Source organism: Struthio camelus, chromosome 6 (assembly GCF_040807025.1).
Source record: "Struthio camelus isolate bStrCam1 chromosome 6, bStrCam1.hap1, whole genome shotgun sequence".
Lineage (NCBI taxonomy): Eukaryota > Metazoa > Chordata > Aves > Struthioniformes > Struthionidae > Struthio > Struthio camelus.
The window spans coordinates 35,098,349-35,112,178 of NC_090947.1; the positions used below are offsets into that span (position 1 = coordinate 35,098,349).

Here is a 13,830-nt window from a genome sequence, read left to right on the forward strand (position 1 = left end):
TGTGTTTGCAGCAGGATGAAAAATTCAACTGAGGAAAACCTTAAAATGAAACTGTGGTTTGCTTAATGCTATTGAAATAAATATATCAGCATGGCACCTATATGTCAGCTGAGCAAACGTTTAGCATAACCAATAGAACAAGTCCATTTCCTCTTTGCTTTGCATTTTAGTTTTTCTCTTTGGTCAACAAACATCGCTGAAAGCTCAACAGAACTATAACATTTCTTAGGTTATAGATTTCTAATTATAGTTAAAACAATCTAAAAGTAGTATATGCTTCTCTTCACATGGAAAGCTTTAGACAATAAACAAGCTGAGACGTACTAATATTCATAGTTTTATTGTATCCTTTTATAATACTGACTAGAACGCCAGATTTAATAATATTGGATGCAGGTATAAAAATAATCCAATCCTTAAAAATTATATTTTGCTACTACAGTACTGTGTAATTAGTGGAGACTGAAAATATGATACAACTTTAAATAATACTGGTTTGGAACAAGTCCTTAAAAACCCAGCAACTTGGAAGCTAACATTCAGAGATACGGGAAGGAAAACCTGGACAATGTCAAGGACATAAAGCAGGTCCACTTTTCAGGTATTCAGGTTAATAACAGAAGCACAAAAAATGCTGAAACTTTACCATTTGAAATAGACTTCACTAAAGGTGAGCTTTACTACTGCAATTCTGAAAGCTGCTCAAGGAAACCATTATGATTTTACACAGAAGATTTTGCTTTCTGTTACGAAAAAGCCCTGCAGAATTTTAACAGGGCTTAAAACAAATGACTGAGTTTATCCGAATTTCCTTAAAAAAGGAAACAACGAGTATTTATTCTGTAATTTTTTTCCTTAAAGTAAACCATCCCACCAGATTTTAAAACAAGCGTTTTGTATCAAGCAAATTCTACGGCACCGTCCAAGGAAAAGTGACACTTCTTGCTGTACTCCACAGGGCTTTCTGTTTCAGGCCATAGCATTTTGCAGATTTGCGGGCTGCTTGCTGCAGTAATGATTCATGCAAGACTCCCATCGCTTAGCATTTACATCTTACTTTTGAAGAACGTTAGGGCACCCACTCTAGGTTTTCCCTCAACAGGGATGTTACCCACATGGAACGAAAGCCACACACTGAGCAGGTCCCATCCCACATCTTACAGTACAAAAGTCGTAGTATTACATTGACTTTAGACATCTAGTTCTGGAAAATAATTAAGTATATTCTTTCCTTTGGTCAACTGATTCTCTTACCCCTTAATGGATTTCTGTCCTGCTTTTCAGCTTCAGCTTCAGGGAAATGAAGAATTAAATACACACTGCAAGACTCCCGAAATCCTACAGGCACACAGTGCATACCCCTTTCCACGCGTGGAGATCTTGTTTCACTTCCGAAGGCACAGGCAAGTGTGAATCAGCAGCTCCTGCATTCAGAGAACTCTCCTCGGAGTATTTCTCTGAATACCAAAAGCATCTCTATTTCCCTAGAAGATCTTACACTATAGGAAACAGGTCGGTTGATTAGTAAAGGATTATCCGTCCAAAACAATTTTACAGAATTCGCATCCATTCTCTTCTCAGGAAAATGTTTCAGATCTTGAATAAAAACCTCTTTTTTCAATCTCACATAACGTAGGTTTTGTTACACAGAAAAGGTGTTTGTTTCACATACAGTGAAAAGTATACTTCTGAAAAATAAATACATTAAAAGGCAGCATCAACACCACAGAAAGGGGCAGAACAGAGAGCCAAAGCAATGCATGTTGTACACCCAAGTCACCCTGAAGGTGCAATGATTCAGGCCTAGGAAAAACTCTGTTACAATCCACAGGAGCGTTATCCCGGTCAGTATAATGGATGCTGGATTAGGTCCTTTCCGTGTAAAGATGAAAAAACAACAGGGAGCATAGGAAGAACGTTTAAGTAAAATGCATCCGTTCTTGTTTAATCTAAGGAAGAAAACTGAAGATTAAACTTTGATATGAGGGAATGAGAAGTCCAGCTGGATTTGGCACGGATATTGCCATTGACCAGAATCAGAGACGAGTCCTGGCGAAGTACTTCACGCGTCTACAGCGATGTCCAAACCCACTTTACTGGTCTGTAAGGCCCCTAGAGGACAGGCTTTACAAGTCACTGGGACAAACAGTTTCACAGTGACAAACGCTTCTCACTAAATGCAATTTATTGCTGTTTCCTAAAGGTCTTTTCCTATTGCAAATCACTTTTAGAGGGCTGGCCACAGGGAGAGCATCAGTAGACGACTGCGATGCCAGGACTGTATGGGAAAGGCTGCTGCAGCAAAGGGACTTCCTGCTGCCATGTTACTTAACGTGCTAAACCTGGAGGCAAAAGGGCATCGAAACACCCCTGTCCCGTGCATTCCTGATGTAGCCAAATTTAGTGCTTTGAGGTTTCAATGGCATGCAAAAGCAGCGGGATTTTTCCCAGCGCCGCATGGGAGGGGTGGCCGGGCATGACAGACAGGTGGGACGGCCGCTCGTACTAGCCTGCCTTTGGAACGATGCCCCTAATCTGGGGCTGAGGGCCTTTTGCCAACACAGCCGGCAGAGCACTGCACCTACTCCTGGCAAGTAACAGAATTAGCATTTTTCCAAAGTTAATCAGAGAGGCTCCCACACAGCTGCCCGTGGGCCCTCGCTGACTGCCTCCCTAGCTTTGCACACGAGCCAGGAGCGAGAACAGACTTCTGTTAGGTGTTGGGGTGGTTTTTCTTCCGTTGCCTCTAACTGGCGAGCCACTTGCAGCCTCCTAGCAAGACACATGCATCTTCTACCTCATCCTCTTGGCTTGGATAACGGAGAGTGCTTCCCTCAGCAAAAGCATCCCCGGTGGTCAAAACTTGCATTCTAGGGTAGCTAAAATTAACCTAAATCCACTGAGAAATCAGGCTACCTTTATTGAGGCGTCCTAAGGAGTAAAGTACGTAACACAGAGGCATCTGCATATGAAAGTGGGGCTTGAGGGAGGGACAGGCCACGAGACCCTTCTGCCCTGGGAGAGGAGTAACGAGCCCCGCACCTCTGCCAGAGGGTGCTTCGGCTGGCGGTGGTGGCTAGCTAGAAACGGGGCCGTCACGGGCAGAAGCAGACAAACAGCATCCTGGTGACAGTTTTACTAGCTGCGAGCTGCACAGAAACAGGTTCCAGCCCTGCCTGGCTGGGAGAGCCGCCTTGCTGGTGAGCCGCGGCGTTACTTAACTGCGGTAAATGAACTGCCACAAATTGTAGGAAAATGCCCTGCACTGGGGCGGCAGCGGAGCCGAGGGCCGGCGGGGTCTGGGCGAGGACGGCAGCGCTGCCGCACGGGAAACGGCTGGGCTGGCCGAGCGCTGCGCTCACTAAGTGCTCGCTGCCGAGCGCCAGCTCCGCAAAGACTTCCTGAAACTCACTGCACGGGAAAGCAGCCCTGTTAAAGCCGGTGCTGGCTGCTGCTTAAATCTTCTCCTCCCAGCTCAACGGGGACTCCTAGGACACCCGGAGAAGATGCTGCCAGGTCAGGAGAGACCCCTCTCCTCCTGCCTGTGGACTACACAACTGCTCCATGACTCCTTTGTCACCAAAACTAAAAGGAAGGTGAGGTTGCAAAGGACAAATGCACACAGTCAATTTTCCAGTGTTTACCTCCTCTGACAGGGATAACATTTCAGTGCTATAAAGCTCAGGTATCTCTTTTGGAAAAGGCCAAGTTTTGCACTCCTCACTCAGAAAATCCTGCTGGGTTTATTGAGACCCTTTCACTCCAGTTACAGCACTAAGGAGAATTAAGGTTATTAAGGTTAACGTTTTTAAGAAATGAAAATGAACTACTTGCAAACTCCTGTGCAATGTGAATTAGAAATAATTCTATCACGTTTTCTACTCAAAGTTCTTGCAATTCGCCGTGAGACATATCGGCCAGGAGTTTGGTTAATAGAACCCAAACGTTACTCGTTCTATAGAAATACTGAGTTGATAGTTCAACGTCTGTCCTTCGCAGTACCCACTTCGCACATACAGGCACACTTCCCCATACACAATCTTTGAACTAACCAAGCAATTAAACACATTTGCCAATAAGCACATGCCTAAACATTTCACTGCCTGATGAAATGCAGGCACATGGTTAAATCCTACTGTCATTGCTGGGACATGCTCACTTTTTGCTAAGCTTCTCTAAATGTACAGGAATAGATCCCAGTGCTTGTCTAAGTGCTTTGGATTCAGAGTCAGCAGCAAGTCCCAGCTTCCCCCTTTCACACATAACAGAGACAAAACCCTCCTCTGTGCTGTGGGAAAGGTGGCCCTTTCCAACCCAGGCACTCAGCAAAAACAGAGCTGGTGCCATGCAAAAGAAGCAACTCACCCTCAGAGAGACTGTGAACCTCGCCAATGTCCTCACTGGGAGCCCCCAGAGCACGGTAGGGCCAAGCCCTTAGTTCACATCATCCAATGGACCCTGTATAATTAGGGTATTGGCTACTAATGAATTGGAGGAGAACATCATTTACTAGGTGGAAACACTGAGAAGAGTGGCAGAGGGCAGTTACTTTTTGTGCTTTACCTGCTAAGCTATTTCGCACACTGTAACTAGAGTTTTCCATTAAATAGAGCCCCTTAGGCAGCTGTACTTCCCACGAGAAGCTAATCACTTCCTCCTCAGTCTGAGACAAGCCGTGTGCTACCTGCGAGTCCAACTGCGGATCAGGCAGATGTGAAGTCGGCTGCATCGTTGCCATAATATCACGTAACAAGAGTGAAGCACACTGCCCCTGGACATCCACAAAGTTTCTCTGCAGGACCACACAGCCGTTTCTACACAGCAGGTAACGGGTGAGGCTTGAAGTGACACTGCGCGTGTATGCTACAGATGGGGCACCAAACTGTGTCTTCCCAGGCACGTTTGCGGTGCTTCTGCCACCTTGCAAGCTGGAGAACACAGAAGCAGATGTGAGCAGGGACCAGAAACCCCTTAGTCCATGCAGCTGATGAACGGCTTGTACTCGCTTGTCCTCCTCTAGGTAGTTCTCACTTTGGGTAGGGAACACAACAGCCTTCGGAGTGCTGGGAAAGGATCTGGAGGCTCCCAGCGCCTGCAGGACACGAGTACTGTGACTGCTCCCTGACCGAGGGCACCCCCTCACCGCAGGGGGACTGCTGCAGGGGAGCAGCTGTGCAGCACTTCGCCATTCACCCTGCTGCTCTCACTTGGGGGTAGGCACTTTGGGGGGCACGTCCCATGGTCCTCAACGCTCCCATCAGCTGAGCTACCTTATGAACTCGTCGTTGGCACTTTGTCTCTCTGAGCACTGAGGGGGAGAAGGGAGTACCGGGAAGTACACTCCTTTCGCTGAAGTTAGCTTATGTCACGTTACAGAGATGGCAGGTTAATAGCTAAGGAAATAACACTATTATTTGCTGTCCTCATGCAAGCAGCCAGCTTGAATGAAAAGAACAACAATATTTAAAGTAAGGATTAGTGCATTTGGACAGGTCTTGGATGATTCAGTTTATCTTTGCCTTTAAGGTAAGTGTAAAAATACTTCATAATAAACATCTCTTTCAACGCCCAGCTCAGGGAGGAATAAAGTCAATAAGCTTTATATCTGCTCTTTGGTGAGGCATATACTGACTTATATTCTGCAGTTTATGCCAAGCCGATTAATGTAAATTAACACAGCTATGTGAGGAAACCTGCCCAATCCGAATCAATCAAAACTAGGATGGATGAAGGCAAAACAATTTGAAATGTGTGATCTTTGCTCTGCCAGGATTCAAAGCATCCCGTTTTTCTCTTGTCAAATGCAACCGACTGCGGCGAGCCGCATTTGCAGATGTACTGAGTCCTCCTCCACGGCTCCTACTGAAGTCAGGGTGGGCTGTGAAGGCCTGAAAGCTGTGTCCCACCTGCGGTGTCCAGCATTCACGTTCTGCCTGCCCAACAAGGGCTACAGCATTATCACTCTCACTCAAATTCCATGCAAGGAGCATGGTGAATTCCCAGCTCATATTTTTCTTCCTTGTAGTAAATTTTCCTGTTAGCAACTATTTTAAGTTATATTACTGTTTTACAGGCATGTAAAACCCTGCAGGGAAGCAGAGCCCCTTAAAATCCTACACGGAAGTGCTATGACGACCTATAGAGGTATCACTTCTGAACAATGCTGCGTGACAAAAGGATGACTCACCGAGACTTTTCCCTGCATACAGGAGTAGTGCACGGGATCAGCTACATCTCTTTTTCAGTTTGCATTGCAGTGGTATGACTAACTTTTCTGTTGGAGATAACCAACCCACCAATTCAGCCAACATTGCCAGGCTTCAGTAAGGACTGAGCCTTTTGGAGAACTTCTACCAGCAAGAACGTAAGGGCTAGAGGACAAGCCAGCTCCCCTCCCGTGCAGGAAGCAGAAGGCAACGTGGCAGGAGAAATGGTTGCTGACACACTTCTGCTACCAAAAGCAGTCACACGGTGACTCTTTGCACGAAGGCTGACTAAGACGACAAGCACAGTCATCGGCCTGACAGTGAACAAGATCTGTAAACAACACACTCCCTAGTGGTATTCGATTCAGAGTGCTGGGCACCGCTCGTCTGCCTGCGCTCATCTATGCTTGCCCCGTAGCGTGGAGTGAAGAAGCAGCACGGTGCGAAAACAGGGCACACGTTAGCTTCCACCTGCGTCTTTCACTGGTCTGCACCTTGAACCGTTCCCTCCTCCATCTTCTCTTGGCTGCTCAACAAGCCTAACAGTTTCAAGGGGCAGCAATGCCCTGCATTGAGTTCAAAGTCCTTCCTGTTGTTAGATGGGAAGAGCAAGACTGATGTGGGCTGAACTGCCAGGAGACAGCGGGCAAGCACCTGGTGCTCAAGGGCCACAAAACTGTGTCAATCTTCCACTCCCTCTCTGTCTCGCTAAAAATAGTCTCTTCTTCTGGTTTCGTCGCTAATGAAGGATGGATTGTACTGTCCAGGGTAGATGCATGAATGTCGAGATCCAGGCAAACCAGTGTAGGGAGGATAAAGTCCATTTCTTTCCAGTTCAGGATTTCTCAGTCCAGTTGGCTGTACAGCAAAATAATTACATAAACAGGGTCTTAGTCTCACGCTTTCAAGCACGGTCTTTCCACCTTTCCTAGCAGCCATTTCAGTAGGCAGAAAGAACAACATGATCACTAATGGTCTCTACAATCTTGAATGATTTCTACTGTGGGAGTTATGCATTGCCTAGAGGGGATTATTCTGATCTAATCTAGCTTTAACATACTGGCTATCAGCAGATTTGAATTTTACCTGAGTCTATGTACAGTCTGAATGCATGGTTAATTTTTAATCCCATGAGAGCTGTGCTGATGAGCTCAAGCACTGAAATAACTCTCACAAGAAGGACATTGTCCAAGAGTTATCCTTAAAGGAAACTCTTCCATAAAATCAAAGTTTCCCGCTTTGAATATTATTTGGAAGCACTTCTCTCTCCACTAACCATAGGTACCCACCCTCCCAACACAGGAACCTGAATTACACGTCAAAAACAAGGTGGTCTGACTCTCCATTTTTTCCCTTCTTTTACTCAAGCAAATCTCCTGGGGACACCTGACTGAGGAACTTTGCTGCCTAAGGCCAAGACTGTACAATCCTTTCACCCAGTAAGAAGCATTAAGCCACCTGGTTTGATCTGTTACAGAGCAGATCCAATGCAAAGCCCTCATCATCTACTCCTTGCTAAAAAGCTCCCCCTTCTAGCTGTCAGCATAGTAACAGTCTTCAGAAAAGTTTAGGAAACACATTGTCATTTCCAAATCTCTTACTGAAAGCAGCAAGGAGGATTATTTCCCTTCATATTGTGTAACCCAGTAAACTTGCTTTGCGGAAACTTGAAATACAAATCAGGAAAAAAAAAAAAAGTATCGTTCTGCTCTAGAAAGCAGGATTCCAGAGTGGGTGATATGGGTGAAATCCTGAAGCCTTCACTCACATGAGCAACCCCCCACACCTTGGGGACACCCAGTGTGTTGATACAGCTTAGTGATGGGTGATATATGAACATCACAGCTCTGGATATAGACATTAGCAACTGGTACTAACCATGCAGGTATTACAGTGTCCATGATGCCAGGTCTTGTGCGCCTTTCTCTGCCCTACATAGCCCATTATTCCTCCATTATTCCTTCCCCGCCACTTGTTCCCCCAGAGCTGGAGGGATCCTCCTTACATGGCCTTTCCACTACAGGAAGGGGTCTGTCCCCTGGAAAGGAGAGGAATCGAAAAAGACAGGGGTGCTCAGTAAGCAGCATCTTCCCATTTGGGGTGAAGCCCCCCAGGCAAAAGTCTCAACCTTCCAGCATCAGTGAGGGAGGAAAGGAGAGAACTACCCATGGGGACCCCTAAAAGAGTGTCCAAAACCCTTAACTCTCCCTCTGTACTCCAGGATTGGGCTTTCTAGGTATCTACCAAAATGTTCCTACACACTTCCCTAGCACCCTTCCTAATCATAACTCTTCATGATATTCACCACCTATGTAATAACTAACATATTGTATCCAGCATCCACATAACTCCTAACGCCTTGCTCTCTATCAAAGCCAATTGCTTTGCTCTTTTCTTTTGCACAAGATAGATCTGTGCTTCCAATAATAAAAATGTATCTTTGCTACATCAGGCACAAAGGAACAACAGTTAACCTAAGAATAGGTACCGAATAATATACATCTGTCATCTGCAACAGGTTCTTAGTGCTTCCATTCTCCTGCATCTCGATGGTCTCTCTGCCCCACTCCTGCGCTCTCGGGTTCTTTGGATACTCAGCATATGGTGACATCTGGAAATCCCCACTCTTGAAAATGAGTTTACTTATGTCATTTTTATTCTTCCTGTTTAGAAAAGAATGAAGGAAATTAAGCAGGTACAACTTCTCCTTTTATCCTATATGCATTTGTGATATGACCGCAGAAGATTTACCATGTGTTGTAAACCCTGACTGGGAACAGGAGTCTCAGGATAACTCAGGTTGAAAGAGACGTCAGGAGGGTTTTAGTCCAACCTCGGGCTCCAAGCAAGGTAAGATATGAGGCAAGACCAGGTTTCTCAGTGCTTTTTATCTGGTTGGGATTTGAAAACTCCAAGGATGGAGATGGCACAAATACTTTGAGCAAGCTGTTCCACTGCCTTACTGTCTTCTTGACAAAAGTTTTTCCTTACATTCAGTCTGCACCTCTCCTGTTTCAACACATGCCTGTTGTCTCTCGCTCATCCATCATATACTGTAAAAAGCCTGGCTCCATCTTCTTGAAGACCTCCCTGTATGTATCAGGTTTCTCCTGAAGCCTTCTCTTCTCCAGGTTCAACAAGCCTCACCGATCTTTCTGATGACCCTTCACTGAACTCGCTCCAATTTATGAATGTCTTTTCTGTACTGGAGGAGGCCCAAAACTGGACACAGTATTCTAGATGCAGACTCACATGGGCTAGGCAGAGGGGGATGATCCCTCTATCTACTGGCTGTGCTCCTGTTCATGCTGTTGGCCTTCTCTGCTACCTGGGCACACAGGCTCATGTTGCTTGTGCCCACCAAGACCCCCAGGTCTCCTTCCTCAGAGCTGCTCCTCAGCCAGTCAGTCCCCAGCCTGTATCATTGCAGGGGTTTCTTCCTTGCTGGGCACAAGACTTTGCATTTCTCATGCTTGAATTTCTTAAGATTCCTATCAGCCCATTCCTCCAGCCTGTCTAGGTCCCTTTGAATAGCATCTTTGCCCTCAGGTGTTATCTACTGGTCCTCTCATCTTGAATGTTTTTTTCTTAAACTACCCATCCTTTCTTGAAATCACAGTAAAATGCCCTAGTCTAAAAATCACAGATTTCCTCATCCGCAGTGCGGAAATCCAGGAACACCACAGAACATTACAACTAGCAGTTAGATAAATTCAGGTACAGGAAATTAACTACAGGAATGACATATCCAGGAAGACTGTGGATTTTCATATCTGAAGTCTCCAAGTCAAGACTGCCTGTGACTTTAGAGAATATGCTCGGGCTCAAGCAGAAATTATGGATTTGAGGCTTCATGAGATGTCATGCTCAGTGTTATGGGAAGATGATCAAAAATAGTTATCATGGCCCCTTTTGGGCCTAAAAATGTGCGTGTTCACCTGAGTCAATATAAGAGCCAAGGAAAACTCCCAAGCGAAAAAAAAAACTCCCAAGCTATTCAAGCCTTTGAATACTTGACTATAGTACCTCCAGGTAACATATTGATTCCTAAGATAGAAGATTTACAAGCTGCCAGTTGGAATGACACCTAATAGCCCTACGTTACTACCATATCATATGAGGATCAACTTTGGAAAAATTCCCAGTTCAAACAGTGTACCTTCCAGGAAGGCAAGTATCTTGCCAAAAGAAGAAATTTAACAAGTGGCTATTTCAGAAGATGAGGAGTCAGGACTTGCAAGAACATCCACCCATTTCCTGCACTCTGAGACCTGGACGTGCTGTGGTTGCTACTGTATTGGTCACCACACCTTCTGCCACTAGCGGCACACCTTCAGGCACTAGCAGGCGTACCTTGGCTCAAAAAATAGGGAGAACAAATGCACACCGCAGAAAGACTGTGCCAACCAAACCACTGTCAACACTATGCTACTGATAAATCCAGCTACAGACTTTGGTCTGGATAGCTTTGAAATCCTAGATTTGGAGGCTGGAACTGGGGGGAGAGGGCATTCCTGCAAGACAGCCCTTGTTCATGCTATATAAAATCATGAAGCATAATTAGCCCAGCAGCACATCTTGCCTCTAGTCCAAAGCTACCTGCTGGTAATGGGAACTTTGCGCATGTATGTGCGGGTGCGCGTGGGCATATGTGTGTGTGTGTGTGTGTGTGTGTGTGTGTCTGAGGGGGAGAGAGAGAGAGACAGAGAGTGAGAACACGTGCAGGACTTGTGCTTAGAGGAAAATGGAGCACAGCCTTGAGCAGCAGCCCAGCAACGCTTCCTGTGGCCTAAACTCCTCCTTTTTACTCAGCTTGGGTTTTTGGAGACTGCTCCCTCCAAAAGGGAAGGACCTTTTGTCTCCCCATCCTTAGGAGATGTGATTGCCAGACATACCCTCAAGAGACACTGATTTTTTTAGCCTGGCTGCTGGGGCGGGGAAAAAAAAAAAACACATGCCCCTGAATGAAAGCACAACATAATGCTTAAGTCCATCACTACACTATTTGCTTAGCTATGCCTTTGTCACCTATGTTTTGGTCCCTGGAGGTTCACGTGTTTAGCACTACGTGCTGTGTAATGCACTGAGACGATGCCACGTGGTCTGGGGCTGGCAGTGGTACCTACCGGCAGCAGGTTATTATCAGCGCTATGCCCAGGATGAGCAGAAGTCCCCCTCCTGCAGCCGCAATCACCACAGTGATGAGTTGGTATGCTACGGACAGGAAAGACAGACAGTCTCACAGAGAAACAGCAATGTAATTGTAAATATTATCATAAGCTTAGCCACTATCGTTACGCAAAGGGCTTAGCTGTTTACTCCCCTTATTCCCTCCCTCTGCCAGTCATGCTTGCAAGTAAAATGGATGGAGTTGGGGATCTACTGTTGAAGGAAGAACAAGCTGCTGTTTCCCTAGGGGACAGATTCTCCTTACTGATAGATCAAAATAAAACAAACAACATTTCACTGATTCACCTCCAAATATCTCCCTTAAAGAGTGCCTGCTACTCTATGTGCTCTCACAACGGAGCACCCGGAGAAAGCAGATCTCCAAGAAAATACTGACCTTGTTAGGAGATAATGTTAAGTCAACTTTTTCAAAGGTCAACAAAACAATTTTCAACAGAAAATGAAGAAAATAAAACCACTGACAGGAGTAAGTCCGTATCTGCTACATTCTAGACGTAGTTATTTGTAATTGCTTCAAATTTCCCTTTTCTGAGGCAGTGGAAACGAAAGGAAAAGAAATGCAGTACTTACGGTTTCCACAGTTGAAGCCGCCTAAGCCGAATGGGCAGCTGATAACACAAACAACAGGGAGTTTCAGAGGTTTGGCTGTGGCAAGAGGTCACCAGAGTAACATTAAGAAGGATGCTGGGGGGAGGAGGAAGGCAGAAAGGTCACCGTACCTCACGCAGGTCTCATTTTCCAGCTTATATCCATCTTCGCAGGCTGAAAAAACAGAGAAGGGCCATGAGCACCGCGTAGTGGTGCACAGGAGGTATTTACCACGGCCGCTTCCCGCGTCAGCTTCGCCCCTAACAGCCTTTGGGACTGCGAAGCCTCTCTCTGACGCTGGCAGAGCAGAGTTGTCAAAAACGCTCACGTTGTCAAAAAGAGGGGCACACGCTCTTTGCTGTCTGTATATCCATAGGGTGACCCGTCTAATGTCATCTCCGCCTTGTCTGCTAGCGTAAATGCCTCCAGTTAGAGAGGACTCAGGGGGGTCTCAGCTGCCCCTTGCAATTGCTCTCTGTTTTGGACAAGACACTGTGCACTTAGACTCAGCTCCCACTAGCTTTGCTGGGACTACTTTAGGCTTTACCCATATCGCTAACCTGGAGCCTGGCATGGTGTAGGCAGCTGATAATTCCTAGGAGAATCCCTTCCTGCCCAAATGAAAACTCACTGAACATTTGTACTGTTTCCCGCAAAATATCAGTGTAAAAAACCCGCACGTGTTTTGGGTTTTCATTCTGAAACCTCATATAAACAACGTTAGTTTAACACTGATGCACATTATTCACTATTTTTAAATGTTAGAACTGCAATAAAACGTTATCCAAGCATAGCTGCGGTTAACCCAAAATGGTATGTTACATTTTCCCTCGTGGAAAGAGTCACCTGCTTCTTTATTTCTTTCAAATCTGCAGCTAAATCAAATTTTGAGATATCAAAATTTACTACGAAATAGAAAATTAAATTTTTGACTAGATCTAAATAACCCAGAAGCCACTATGTGCACACTATTGGTTAAAAAAACTGAAAACTAGTCACTGAAAACTAGTCAAAACTTCCAAAATACAATAACTGCTGTGCTTAACGGACAGATAGCTAACCATCTGGATTATCTGAGCAAATTACACTACACTTGTGATGAACAGCAAAGGGGATGATATATCAGATATAAAACTATAAGCCTCAGATTAGTGACAAGATCACTGCTTTTTTCTCAGCAATAGTCTTTCAGTGAGTTTTGAAAAGCAGTTATGTTATGTTTAGCCCTTTGGTCCTTCAAAGAAGCAAGATATGCAGAAATTCCACTAAAAAAATGACAATATCTCACTGGTTCATGGCAATATCTGAAGGTTCTTTTGCCCTGCGCAGAAAAGCACCAAAAAAAAGCAATTAGCTCCCAACCTGCTCGTCACTCATGCCTGGTGCCCCGCACGTCCATGCAAACACCCTGGAGCTGTTTGTAACACCCTGGGGGAAGAAACTCCCTTTGCGGCACTGGGACACGGGCTCTCTTATCCAGCCCAGCTCTCCTCGACCTGCCGCCTTTCACAGCGGTAGCTTGGAGTTTCGCCCTCGTCAGCAGGCTGACAAACGTCTCCAGCCAGGACTAACGAGCATAAAGGCTGGCCGTGAGAAATAATCAGGAGCCCTCCTCTGGGTCTATCCCTTGTCACGGGCTGACCAAACTGTTTAGCCGTATTCTTTAGCTGTACTACAGTCAACCCCATGGCGCAGCTGAGGTCTAGCACAGGACTTAAGTCTCAGAATGGATATGAAGGGAGAACAATTTTCTAAGAATAAGGACTGGGAAGTACAGGCAGCCGAAGGAGGCTGTGGGGTCTTCAAAGACAGCCTAGCAAAGACAGAGCTAGATAGGACGGACACG

The 13,830-nt window shown here is 45.7% G+C and overlaps 1 protein-coding gene across 5 annotated transcripts in view; it reads right to left on the reverse strand.

Moving 5' to 3' along the window:
• Window positions 1–324: 324 nt before the first annotated feature.
• Window positions 325–13,830, reverse strand: part of HEG1 (heart development protein with EGF like domains 1) — a 66,932-nt gene continuing 53,426 nt past the window's right edge. For 3 of the 5 annotated variants that reach the window (XM_068949114.1, XM_068949111.1, XM_068949110.1), the window contains exons 19-23: window positions 12,116–12,158; window positions 11,967–12,004; window positions 11,333–11,420; window positions 8,695–8,869; window positions 325–7,064 (exon numbers count right to left, since the gene is read on the reverse strand). In XM_068949114.1, the coding sequence (XP_068805215.1) occupies window positions 6,915–7,064; window positions 8,695–8,869; window positions 11,333–11,420; window positions 11,967–12,004; window positions 12,116–12,158 (494 nt within the window). In that variant the 3' untranslated portion in view covers window positions 325–6,914. Of the gene's footprint in view, window positions 7,065–8,084; window positions 8,245–8,694; window positions 8,870–11,332; window positions 11,421–11,966; window positions 12,005–12,115; window positions 12,159–13,830 lie in introns of all 5 variants that reach the window. The other 2 variants (XR_011141967.1, XM_068949115.1) reach the window with 2 other exon arrangements.